Genomic DNA, 12713 nt, shown 5'->3' with positions numbered 1-12713 from the left:
ACTCCGTGATTCTGGTTTTTTTATTTGTTTCTGACATGTGTGTGTTAAATCTTTCACTTGGATGCTATAAGTTGCACTGAGTAAATACAGCTGGATAAAACAAAAACTGTGTCAGTCTTCATTTCAGGCTGCAAAGCAACAAAATGTGATTATTTTAAAGGGGGCTGATTCTTTTCTATACCCACTGTCTTTATACACATACACAAACACACACACACATACGCATACACATATACACACACATACATACATACACATATATATATATATATATGACCTCATCTCAATTCAGCTTACCTTCAAGCATGGTTTTTATAGTCACAGACTGCTTGGCGATTTCAACATCCACCTCAAACATCTCTCCATCAGAGCTCTGCAGTTTAATAGTCGGCATCTACATGAATAATAACACAATAACAGGCACATTATTACAGAATACTAGTGTCAGTCAAGAGCTAATGACTCATGCTAGCTGTGTTAGCTCACATTCTCCAGCACTACCAACACTAACAAGACCGAGTTAAACCACAGATTGGCAAATGCTGCATATAAATAAAAGACGGCCATATAATGGAAGTGTGAAAATCAAGAAACCCGCTCCAGTCGAAGCACACAGAGCGCTACAGCGAGATTCCCTCACAAGTGCACTTCTCCAGCATGTTCATACATCGCGCTTAAAAACTTCTAAGCATCAAGACTATTACTGTCTCAGTGTTTCATTCAACGTATTTTTCATATGAATTAAAAACAGCACAGAAACATAAAGCACGGGCTGTTTGTGATGCTAGGCTAACGTTAGCCGCGTGGCTATAGGCCTCTCATAGCAACCGCTGTATTCATCGCGTCAAGCGGGTTAAAACTAAATAATTTCACACAATATTACGCCCGCTGCGACTCTTCGCTGTCAAAATATAGCATATGACCCGCTCATGTGGCAGATTTTGTCCCGTTCTTACCGTTACTGAGAGCGACGAAAGTATGAAACTGAACGCCAATAAGGCCTTTTGAGACTGAGATCAGTGACAGGGTTGCCAGGTTTTCACAACAAAACCCCCCCAATTGCTGCTCAAAACTAGCCCAATCGCGTTCCGGGGCGAGGGGTAAATAAATACACGTAAATACACGTGTTTGGTAGGTTTCCCCTGGGAAAAAATCGTATTCCAGGAGCTAAATATCAAGTCATTGTGGTCGCTTCAACCCGCGGCAACAGTATTAAAGTAGCCCAATTCCGCGGGAAAACAGAGGACCTGGCAACACACAACACACGAGCGACACCACATCACTGGGACTAAATATTTAGATAAATACTCCTCAAAACCTACTTATTACAGAATACGAGTGTCAGTCAAGAGCTAATGACTCATGCTAGCTGTGTTAGCTCACATTCTCCAGCACTACCAACACTAACAAGACCGAGTTAAACCACAGATTGGCAAATGCTGCATATAAATAAAAGACGGCCATATAATGGAAGTGTGAAAATCAAGAAACCCGCTCCAGTCGAAGCACACAGAGCGCTACAGCGAGATTCCCTCACAAGTGCACTTCTCCAGCATGTTCATACATCGCGCTTAAAAACTTCTAAGCATCAAGACTATTACTGTCTCAGTGTTTCATTCAACGTATTTTTCATATGAATTAAAAACAGCACAGAAACATAAAGCACGGGCTGTTTGTGATGCTAGGCTAACGTTAGCCGCGTGGCTATAGGCCTCTCATAGCAACCGCTGTATTCATCGCGTCAAGCGGGTTAAAACTAAATAATTTCACACAATATTACGCCCGCTGCGACTCTTCGCTGTCAAAATATAGCATATGACCCGCTCATGTGGCAGATTTTGTCCCGTTCTTACCGTTACTGAGAGCGACGAAAGTATGAAACTGAACGCCAATAAGGCCTTTTGAGACTGAGATCAGTGACAGGGTTGCCAGGTTTTCACAACAAAACCCCCCCAATTGCTGCTCAAAACTAGCCCAATCGCGTTCCGGGGCGAGGGGTAAATAAATACACGTAAATACACGTGTTTGGTAGGTTTCCCCTGGGAAAAAATCGTATTCCAGGAGCTAAATATCAAGTCATTGTGGTCGCTTCAACCCGCGGCAACAGTATTAAAGTAGCCCAATTCCGCGGGAAAACAGAGGACCTGGCAACACACAACACACGAGCGACACCACATCACTGGGACTAAATATTTAGATAAATACTCCTCAAAACCTACTAGTTTTAATTCTACGAGTTATGAATTTTAGCATTCCAGGTTGTGATGCTGCATCTTTACCCATAATTCTACATCACTGTCCTCTTGTTTTTGTATTTGTAATTTATGACATACAGTTGCCATCAAATTTATTCTAATTTAATACAACTATTTCTTCTCTATAGCACTTGTGAGAGTTCTGTTGAATGTTATATTTTCTACTCAACTTCAGCACATGCATGGGCTAATGGTATGTATGTGTAAACAGCTCAAGCTAATTCTGATTTCTAATAAATTTTCTAAAGGCTTAATTGTGTTTCAAGTCAATTTTGTTCCCCACCACACAAATAAGTGACTAAAGAACAGCAATGTTGAATAGGGGTTGAATAATTATGACATAGCTGTGTTATTAAAAAAACTCCAAAATATTACATTATATATTCTATATATTTATATATATATATATTTCACATATTCACCCTGTGAAACCCAGGGTGTGTTGAGTCCTTTAGTATATATTTGGCCTTATAGCTCCTTCGTCTTCATATTTTATCACTTTTAATATGCAGAATAACCTGTAATAGATGACATTTTTTATAAAATTCTGGATCCTCAGAAAAGCTTGTATTTTGTAAAGTAGCTACTGGGGTCTCTGAGGGGTTGAATAATTTCGATTGCAACTGTATTTATTTAGAACATAAATTTAAACTTAAAAGCACTTTCGATGGCTGTTTATATAAACCCGGACAAAACACTTACAAGTGTGGTTTATAGTTTAATAGTGTTAGCACATCTCTCACCTCTGTCCTCCTGAGAGCCATCGTTGTAGTTGACCTGTTTGCGGATTCGCTTGCCCTTGCCCAGATTACGAGCCAAATCCTCCTGCTGCTGCTCGTAATGGTGTCGGAGCAGTTTCTCCCAGTAATCTGGATCCACACTTTCCTCCTGCTTGATGATCTCCCTCTGAACTTCCTCTTCCTGAGGGAGAAGACAGGAAACAGTGAAAAAGAAATGTTTCCTTTTGGTAAAAAAAAAAAAAAACATATGGTAAAAACTACATATTTAACCATATTATGGAAGACACTGCACGGAAGACACATGACCAAACCGCAGCTTGTCATAGCATCTGTGGCAACTAAGGCTACACGATGTGCCAAAAAACTATGCTAATGGAATATTTTCAGATAAAAATTGCAATTGGCATTTAATATGCAAAAAACTTTTTTTGTAAATAAATACTAGGTTTGCTGTGCTTGTTTGTATGACTTCACAATTTGGCCAAAAATTGATTATATATCAGTATAACTATTAACAAAAAATAAACTAATAAGCTAAAATAATAATAGTTATTGCTACAGTTAAACAATGAAATATTACAATATAAACAGTATTTATTAAAATAAATGAAATAAAATAAAAAATAATCTATTACTATTGTAAAAGTAAACGGTATTTAAGAAAAATTAAGAATATTATATAATAATATATAATTAATAATATAAAATAAATCAAGCATTTCTAAAAAAAATAATAATAATTATAGTTTTGCTTTACAGTATACTATAACTATAAAAAAAATATATATATATTATATATAATATTGTAATTCTATAGTTATATATATATATATATATAAAACTACAATATTTTGGTCAAATATAGGAGAAAAAATAGCTTATATATATAATGTGTGTGTATATACAGTATATATATATATACTGTATTTATTTTATACACATTTAATTTAATATACAATTTATTTTTTCTGATAACATCCAAATACATAATTTTGTGGGTAGAAACACTTTGTTTATATTTATTTCTTTAATTATATATTTGATTTATTAAAATTATTCTAAATAAGGTGTATACTGTATTTATGTATTTAATATATAGACAAATTTTCCTTTCCTTCTCCTTCCTGATTTGATCATTTGTGTAACACAGGGTTAAAGGTTTAAAAGGCAATTCATATTCAGTAATTGTATTGATTTAATGCACCGACGCTATGGGATGGGAACAGAATTTGAGCTAAATTGAGCTGAATAATGATCCAATGGCACTGTCTTCTGTAGCTGATGTTGAATTCATTTCATAATTGATAATTTTCACATTTACATTAAGCTGCTTTAAAACAATTTGTATTCTATGAAGAGCTACAGAACTGACTTGACTTTAGAGACGCAGTAACAGCAATAGACCTCATCAGCTTAAACGCCATATTCAACGGCACGCACTGTATAAAGGTCTTAGATCATGTCATTTTCACATCTAATGACCTAACTGTTTTATGGAGTTTTTGCATATTATATATATATATATATATTGATATGTTAAACAACAGTACAACCATTTGAACACACTGTACTTCAGTCCCTCACAGCCTCGTTTTCATTCAACAGGGCTGGGGTGATATGGCCAAAAATATTATCACAATATTTTCCCCATATCATATGATGATTCATTAACTGTTAATGGGGAAGGAAATATTTTCCATGTTTGTTAGACCTTGAGAATGAATGCAAACAGAACTTTCTTTGTTCACAATTTAACTCCATGTAGTAAGATACCTTTTAATTTGGGGCCCCATTAAATGTGTTTGATTTTCCCTTAAATTCTGTTTTGCATTTAATTTTTTCCAGATTCTGTGTTTTATGATTCAGTACAAAATTATCATAAAAACAGTGTCTAATGAAATGGTTAAAACTTTTAACAGTTTGATCATTATTTTAAAATGTAATCAAATTTAATTAATTTACAACAAAACATTGCATTTTATTGTGAAGCAAGATGCTGCACAAAAGAATTGTATAAATGAAAAAAAAAATACCTTGGTTGTATGATTTTCCTTAAAAATTATTACTTTGAGAATTATATTTTAGTATACAATAGTAATTTATTTTTGTCATAATTTCCTCAAGTTAAACCGGACTTTTTATTTTGACGGGTGAAGGTCTTTCAGTTTCAGTGTGTCTTGACGGTAGTTTTTCTCAGATGAAGGCTTGTGAAGTGACTCAGAGCAGCTCTGGAGAAGAAGTTCATGTGTTCATATCCTCATATATTGAGACACAGGCGCTGAAATCACAGTGAGAGTCACACGTGTTTGAGTTCGAGTATCAGACGAAACCATTCGCACAGACACGCAGAACATGCAGTTATTAGACGCATGCACTGACTGGTTGTTGCATTTATTTCTGCTGTTAGATTAATCCATATCCAGTCAAAATGTCCAGTTTATCATCGTTATCAACATAAATTTTATCTCGATATGCTATAGTTTTATCACCCAGCCCTTGTGCAACCCTGACTAAAGTCTATGCTTGGATCGATTGAGGATTCAGGAAGAGCAGCACACAAGACACAGGAGCAATAGCCATCTTTATTCTTGAACTGGTACCCTTTATACAGACACAGAACCATCATATGAAGCTATTCCAGGATTCAGACGACAGCATGCCATCTTAGTCTGCCGCATATCAATAGCCTGCTTGTTGGGATATAAAAGCATCGAATCACCCGTAGAACATGGAAATAAACTGTAAAACTGACTTCGTTCTGTTGAAAAAAAAAAAAAAAAAAGGGCAAACAGACAAAAAAAAAAGAAAGAAGAAGAAAGAACACAAACAGGGTTCATGAAGGAGACCGTGTATTCAGAAGGGTTTCACAGCCCGTGTTCATCTAAAGAGCGGAGGACAGAAGCAAGAGCAGACAGGAACGGAGGACAGGCGGCTGATATCTGGTGCTCGTGGATCGGTTTGGATATGGCACACACCTTTTGGTCCACAGACGTTTCTCACTGGATCAGTTTTCTCATATCTTTTTATATACTGTTGCCCATTCCTCTCCCCTTATTTTAAACTGAATGATGATGATTATAATATCATGGCAATACTGTATTCACAGGAAGTAGTCAGGGGTACGGCGGGTCACATGCGGCTCTCCTCTGCGAGGCGCGGGGTCAAACTGCAGGCTGAAATCACACAACACGACAGATCAGAGACGCTCATCTGCTGCATGTGTATCTGCATCCGCTTCCATCAAGCTTTTCAACTTACAAGGAGTACTTGAGGGTGTCGTCGAGCTCCATGATGGCTGCCTGATTCCCACAGCGGTAGCAGTAGTTGGGCGCGCTGAAAATCGTTACCACGTTGCGATCATGGCACCAGTTGTATCCCTAGGAGACGAAACGGTGTTATTTTAGAACCACTGATTTTTAAAAGTCTCATCAAGGCTGCATTCATTTGATCAAAAATACAGAAAAAACAGTAATATTGTGAAATATTATTACAATTTAAGATAATGGGTTTCCATTTTAATATACTTTAAAATATAATATATATCTGTGATGCAAAGCTGAATTTTCAGCATCATTACTCCTCCAGTCTTCAGTGTCACGTGAATACTGGCATAAATGCGCATTATTCATTGATCGTGAACTGCTCTGAAAAAGTAAGCCTGTGAACAGTGCCTCATTCTGACTTGGACTGTGCAGCTCTCATTTATTTAATCAAATCATAGCCTTTAAGTCTAACCATAATATTGTGATTCCTGCTTTTCTCTTCCCAAATTTAAGGCCTCTTAAAAGCGGTTTGCTATACCACTTAGGATAATGACCTTATATTTTATAAAGGGACACAAGCTCCTAAACAAGCTCCAGATCACACTTCTTTAGTGAAACGCTCACACTGTCGAGATCTGAAGATGTGTGGCCTGACTGTTCTTTCAGCAAAGTAATAAAATCATATATCGTCCACTTTGTGTCCACATATAATTTTTTTAAGATGACACAAAGCCGTGCCAAAAGAAATCGGACGCGTGTCCCATTCAGCAGCAATGTTCATGTACCTAACTTCAAAGTAAAGAAGATTATGAGCCTATTGTGGCATCAAGAGATGCTCCCACCTCCATCACTAGCTGGTGAGCTCTAGAGACCAGCGTAAGGCCGTTAGCGTGGTTGAACGTCTCTGATATGTCCTGCCCAAAGGTGTAGCCTGCACCTCTAGGAGAAATACCCCAACCTCCACGGTCATCTGGGTCAGACCACAATAAATCACACATGGGTCCCTGAGGAAAACCACAGACAAACAGAGCCATTAGTGCGGTTTATAGCAATTATTTTGCCATTTGACTCAAACTGCACATGCAAAACACAAAGTAGGGTTGCAACTGTCATAGTTTGCTGCTAAAACAGTCACTTCTATAAAGAAATGACATGATTGGATTATCTATGTCCAGTACCTCGTGAGGAACTTCCTGTAAACGATCCAGCGCTCTGATGTGATCAAGAGTGTCTATGGACGGTGACAATCCTCCATGAAGACAGAAGATCTACAAGGGGAAAAAATTAATAAATAAGATGCAAACGTCACAATAACTTATTGAAGGGTTTATTGAGGGCCCTATGATTTTAACAGTAAATCTCTTTTGTTTGCCAAAAAATGAAATGGTTTCATTTCCATTTGACTAAAAGATTCATTAACTCTTTAATGTTTTATGCCTTCGTTTGATTACTTTTAATATTCTGAAAAACACAACATTTTGTGGGGCCCGATTATTATATAAAAAAAAAAAAAATTTGTACTTTATTTTATTATCATAATAAAATAATAAATTATGTTGTTTTTATTAATTCATTGATTAGACATGCTTTTTAATTATTACATTTTAATTAAACCCAGAAAAAATAAAACTGAAAACAGAATTAAGAAAAAATAAAACGTATTTCATAGGGCTCTAAAATGTTCAACAGTTGTTAAACTGTATAGGTTTCATGATTTCAATTAATTAGACATGCTTTTTGATTGCCAAATTTAACTAAAGTCAAGTCCAGAAAATGTAAACAAAAAACAAAAAAAAAATTCATAGGACCATAGTTTACTTCAACTACTTTCATTAACGTCACCAAACAGCAGCGCATAAATAATGACAAGCAAGCTGGATTTAAACAAACTGATCAAATGGATTACAGTGCTCTAGAGACACAGAGGTGAAAGGTTCAGTTATCCTACTATGAAAGACTTAAATATACACTTGAATGCATATTGTCATAAGTCTTTTAATATCAAAACACAGCACACGGTTGAGCTTCAGCAGAGAGAAGATCCACCTACCTGACCATCTACCAAAGCAGTAAGAGGAAGGTAATCGAAGAGGTCTGTGAAGTATTTCCAAACATTTGCATTGCCATATTTCCGTAAGCATTCGTCATAAAAGCCGTACACTTGTGTGATCTGTCTGCTTTCGTGGTTCCCTCGAAGTATTGTAATGCGCTCACGGTACCTTACCTAGAATTTGAAGACATAACCGATGATTAGAAAAATATACTAAATAAAACTAGGCTGTCAACCTGCATAAAGACTAATCGGATGTGGTTTTGAGACTTGAGAGCATGAGCCCAGACCACAGGACTCGACATCCAGCAGTCTTTCAGACAAGTTACACGTCCCTTTTCCCTGTTTTCGACAGACTTTATTAAAATTGTTCTGTAAATATAGTTTATTCAAAAGCAATATTCTCATCAAGTACACTAAAGGCTATGCATGCTAACTATTGCCATAATAGATATTAATATTCTTATAAAATTACCAGAGGTCGCTCAAAGAACACAGAAAAATGACATTGTCAGTGTATGTTTTTCGTTTCATATTTCAATGCTCTGTTGACACTGGACTTCCTGATATCGATATTTGGTGTCATAAATCACATCATAACTCTGTTGCTCTGGCTAAAAGGATAACAACACAGTGAGGTGGGAGAGAGCGCTCAAACCTTCTCAGATCGCATTAATTGGTGCAAAATTTATAGAAATGAATCATTATTTCTAAATGTAAATATATGGGAATGTATCAGTATTTTTCTAATTGTTTACGCTTTTGGATTAAAGTTCTGTGATCACAAATAAATGGTGGCAGATGCAACTGAACAAGTATGTTTCCTTTTTTTCCAATATGAAATAATGACAAAAAACCCTGTATGATTTAGCATGATAATTACTATCACTGTAACTTTTTAAATCATAAAACAGTGGTCAAATAAGCACAAAAAAATTGCATAAATGATGCAAAGATATTACAATAATCCTCAGAGCAACACGAGACGCTAACCAGGTAAAACAAATAAATAAACAGTGTTTTTACACACAAATACTAACTTTAGCTTCTGAAGTGGGACGATCACAATGACTCAGAGGTTGTACTTTCTTCCTCAACTGAAAGAGTTCAACCTTCCACAGGCGCAGATGACACGGTTTTACTCAGCTGTTACTGAGTCGGATCTGTGCTCCTCTATAACTGTCTGCTTTGGGTCAGCCAGCAAATCAGATATAAGACGACTGCAACGGACTGTCAGGACAGCTGAAAGGATCATTGGTGTGCACCTGCCCAACCTTCAGGATCACAGACCCCTCTCACCCTGGACACAACCTGCTTGCACTTCGGTGCACTAGAACATCTAGGCATAAAAACAGTTTTCCCCCATGCCATCTCCAGCTAACACAGAAATTACCACCTGTCTTCTGTAATTCATTCTGTAATAACTATTTATTGCCTCTCTCTCAAGTATTATGTAAATACATAGGCCTATACATATTTTTATTTATACAGCTGTATACAGTAAATTACGGAAGCCCGTTTCCGCCACTGAATAAAAAATAAAAAAAAAGGTTATTGCGAGGTTTCTAGGTAAGGTTTTTTTCTCAGAATTGTGTGATATAAACTCACAATTGCGAGTTATAACGTCTGAATTGCGAGATAAATTGCGAGAGATTTTTCCTCGCAATTGCGAGTTTATATCTCACAATTCTGACTTTATTTTCTTACAGTTTTTACTTTTTTTCTCAGAATTGCGAGTTTATAATATCACGCAATTATGAGAAAACAAAAGTCAGAATTGTGAGATAAAAAGTCGCAATTACCATTATTATTTTTTATTCAGTGGCGGAAACGGGCTTCCATAGTAAATAATGCACAAATCGGAGCATAAATCTTCTGTTCCAGATGTATACCACATTATTATTATTTATAGCTTTTTCCCCCGTAGTCGTAGAAAGAACTTATTTAAAAGTTCTTTCGGTTCTCAATGTCATATATGCATGTTTGTACTAAGAGCTCCTAAAAAACCACAACAAATTCCTTGTGTGTTTGCACAGACTTGGCGAATAAAGCTCATTCTGATTCTGAATGAATTAGTAGTTGAAACCTTCTAAATGTTGTGACACGACTATAAGACTATATATATAAGATATTTTGAAGAACGATGGTAACCAAACAGTTGCCGGTAGCCATTGACTTCCATAGTCTATCAAAACTCACCTTGAGAGCGACGAGCAGTGAGACTGTTTCCACAGAGTAATAGCCTCGGTCAACATAATCTCCCATGAACAAGTAGTTTGTGTCTGGTGACTTTCCTCCGATTCTGAAGAGCTCCATAAGGTCATGAAACTGGCCGTGTACATCTCCACACACGGTGACCGGACATCTCACTTCCTGCACATTAGACTCCTTGGTCAGGATTTCTTTAGCCTGCAGAGAACAAATAAAATAAAGCAATAAGCCTCAAGAAGCCGTGGTTTACAGTGAATTTATATTTATTGTTAGGCACGATAGCTGTTATAAAATCACTGTAAACCACGGCTTCACAAGGCTTATTGCTTTTATAAAACGGTTATTCCATATAAGTAGTAAGGTTTCACAGAATAAAAATAAAGTGTAATGATATTAATAAAAACAGTATTCTTCCACCAAACAATGTAGTTCCTCAGCAACAGTTGTGGTTCCAACAAAGTGGTTGCCGAGCAACACACAGAAGTAAACAAAGGTGTATGTTTGTAGAGTAATTTACAACAGCTTCGGCTCAGCCAATCAGAATCAAGGACCGGAACTATCCGCTTTAAAATGAATAATAAAATAATCATTCTGGTTAAGGCGCCTCACAATTTTAATCCTGTTATCATAAAGGCCCTGATAAACTCTTTGTGAACTAAAACAATGTTCAGCAACAGTAAACTTTTTTTGTAATGTATGTGTCCGTTCAAACATGAGGAGGAGGAGATGCGAAAGACGAATCAACTCTGTGTTCGCGTGGCATCTGAAACGCGTCTCTATGTGTGTGTGTGCGCGCTTTGCACGTGTGCGGTAGAACTGAATAGACGCTGCGCGAGATGCGGCGCTTACTGCTTCTATAAAACGGTTATTCCATATGCGTAGTAATGTTTCACAAAATAAAACAGAGCAAATAAAGTGTAATGATATTAATAAAAACAGTATTCTTCCACCAAACAATGTAGCTCCTCAAACAGTTGTGGTTCCAACAAAGTGGTTGCCGAGCAACACACAAACGTAAACAAAGGTGTATGTTTGTAGAGTAATTTACAACAGCTTCGAACGCGGCTCAACCAATCAGAATCAAGGACCGGTACTATCTGTTTTATAATAAATAATAATTCTGGTTAAGGCGCCTCACAATTTTAATCATGTTATCATAAAGGCCCTGATGAACTCTTTGTGAACTAAAACAATGTTCAGCAACAGTAAACTTTTTTTGTTAAACATTCGGACTCCACCTGCTGCTTTTTCCTCTGATGTATTTGCAAAAAGGTTTAAGCGAGCTGCATTTACTGCTATACGTGGTGTTACCAAGGTTCTCCGGATTAGAGAGGCATTACAGAGATCATACAGGCGCACATTAGGGCGGTGCGATATTGAAAAAAAAAAAAAGCGATACGAGATACCTTGTTAAAAAATGAGATATTCGATATGCGATACGATATTGCTTAAAGACATGATTAAAGGCAAGTGAACAGTCAGTAAAAAAAGAAAGAAAAAGGGGGGGAAAAGAACAAATACACAATTTACAAGCATAAATAAAATGAACAGTAGTACTATTCATGTACAGAAATTTAATAATTAAGTGTAAAATAACACTGCATTGAGTTCACTGTATGAATTAAATTTAGATTAACCTTTGTTATAGCTGTTTTGTTGTTTGATTAACATTAGTGACATATGCAGCAGCACATATTTATAGGCTGCTGTCCCTTTAAATCCGACTGCACGGATCCAGTATAATGATGCACATCAGATTTCTTTCTCAGCTGTTTACATTCATTTAAAACATAACTGACTGCGTTTACGAGAATGATCGTCGAGACGGGTTCTATTGACATAATTCTGTGTGTATGTGTCTGTTCAAACATAAGGAGGAGGAGATGCGAAAGACGAATCAACTCGGTGTTCGCGCGGCATCTGAAACGCGTCTCTCTGTGTCTGTGCGCGTGCGCTTTGCACGTGTGTGGCAGAACTGAAGAGACGCTGCGCGAGATACGGCTTGTGCGCGCGCTTCAGGTGTGAGTCAGACAGCAAGACGAGACGGCAAAGAGTTGTTTTATGCAACTTATTGCACTTAACTTTTTAACATCAAGCAATTCTCTGCTATATGCGTCAAATCAAAACGTTGCAAAAGATATAAGTTTTAGTTTAAGTAGCCTATTATTAAAATGATTCAGATATCGCACGCCGT

At 36.7% G+C, this 12713-nt stretch overlaps 1 protein-coding gene and 1 long non-coding RNA gene across 2 annotated transcripts in view; both read right to left on the bottom strand.

The window, feature by feature from the left end:
- Positions 1 to 92: 92 nt before the first annotated feature.
- LOC107728273 (uncharacterized) lies at positions 93 to 1039 on the bottom strand. The gene is made up of 3 exons (XR_001638447.1): positions 957 to 1039; positions 298 to 394; positions 93 to 128 (listed from the first exon to the last, which is right to left on the bottom strand). It is a non-coding gene; the product is annotated as an uncharacterized LOC107728273 (long non-coding RNA).
- A 4520-nt stretch (positions 1040 to 5559) lies between these two features.
- The window catches only part of LOC107728270 (serine/threonine-protein phosphatase 2A catalytic subunit alpha isoform-like), a 14401-nt gene continuing 7247 nt past the window's right edge, over positions 5560 to 12713 (bottom strand). The window contains exons 2-7 of the mRNA XM_016538389.1: positions 10508 to 10717; positions 8309 to 8482; positions 7437 to 7526; positions 7101 to 7262; positions 6254 to 6372; positions 5560 to 6168 (exon numbers count right to left, since the gene is read on the bottom strand). Coding sequence (XP_016393875.1) covers positions 6096 to 6168; positions 6254 to 6372; positions 7101 to 7262; positions 7437 to 7526; positions 8309 to 8482; positions 10508 to 10717 — 828 coding nt within the window. The 3' untranslated portion in view covers positions 5560 to 6095. The remainder of the gene's footprint in view (positions 6169 to 6253; positions 6373 to 7100; positions 7263 to 7436; positions 7527 to 8308; positions 8483 to 10507; positions 10718 to 12713) is intronic.

Source organism: Sinocyclocheilus rhinocerous, unplaced genomic scaffold (genome assembly GCF_001515625.1).
Source record: "Sinocyclocheilus rhinocerous isolate Xijiao unplaced genomic scaffold, SAMN03320098_v1.1 scaffold217, whole genome shotgun sequence".
Lineage (NCBI taxonomy): Eukaryota > Metazoa > Chordata > Actinopteri > Cypriniformes > Cyprinidae > Sinocyclocheilus > Sinocyclocheilus rhinocerous.
Note: the sequence above shows the minus strand (reverse complement) of the source record. Positions and strands in the feature narration are given on the sequence as shown.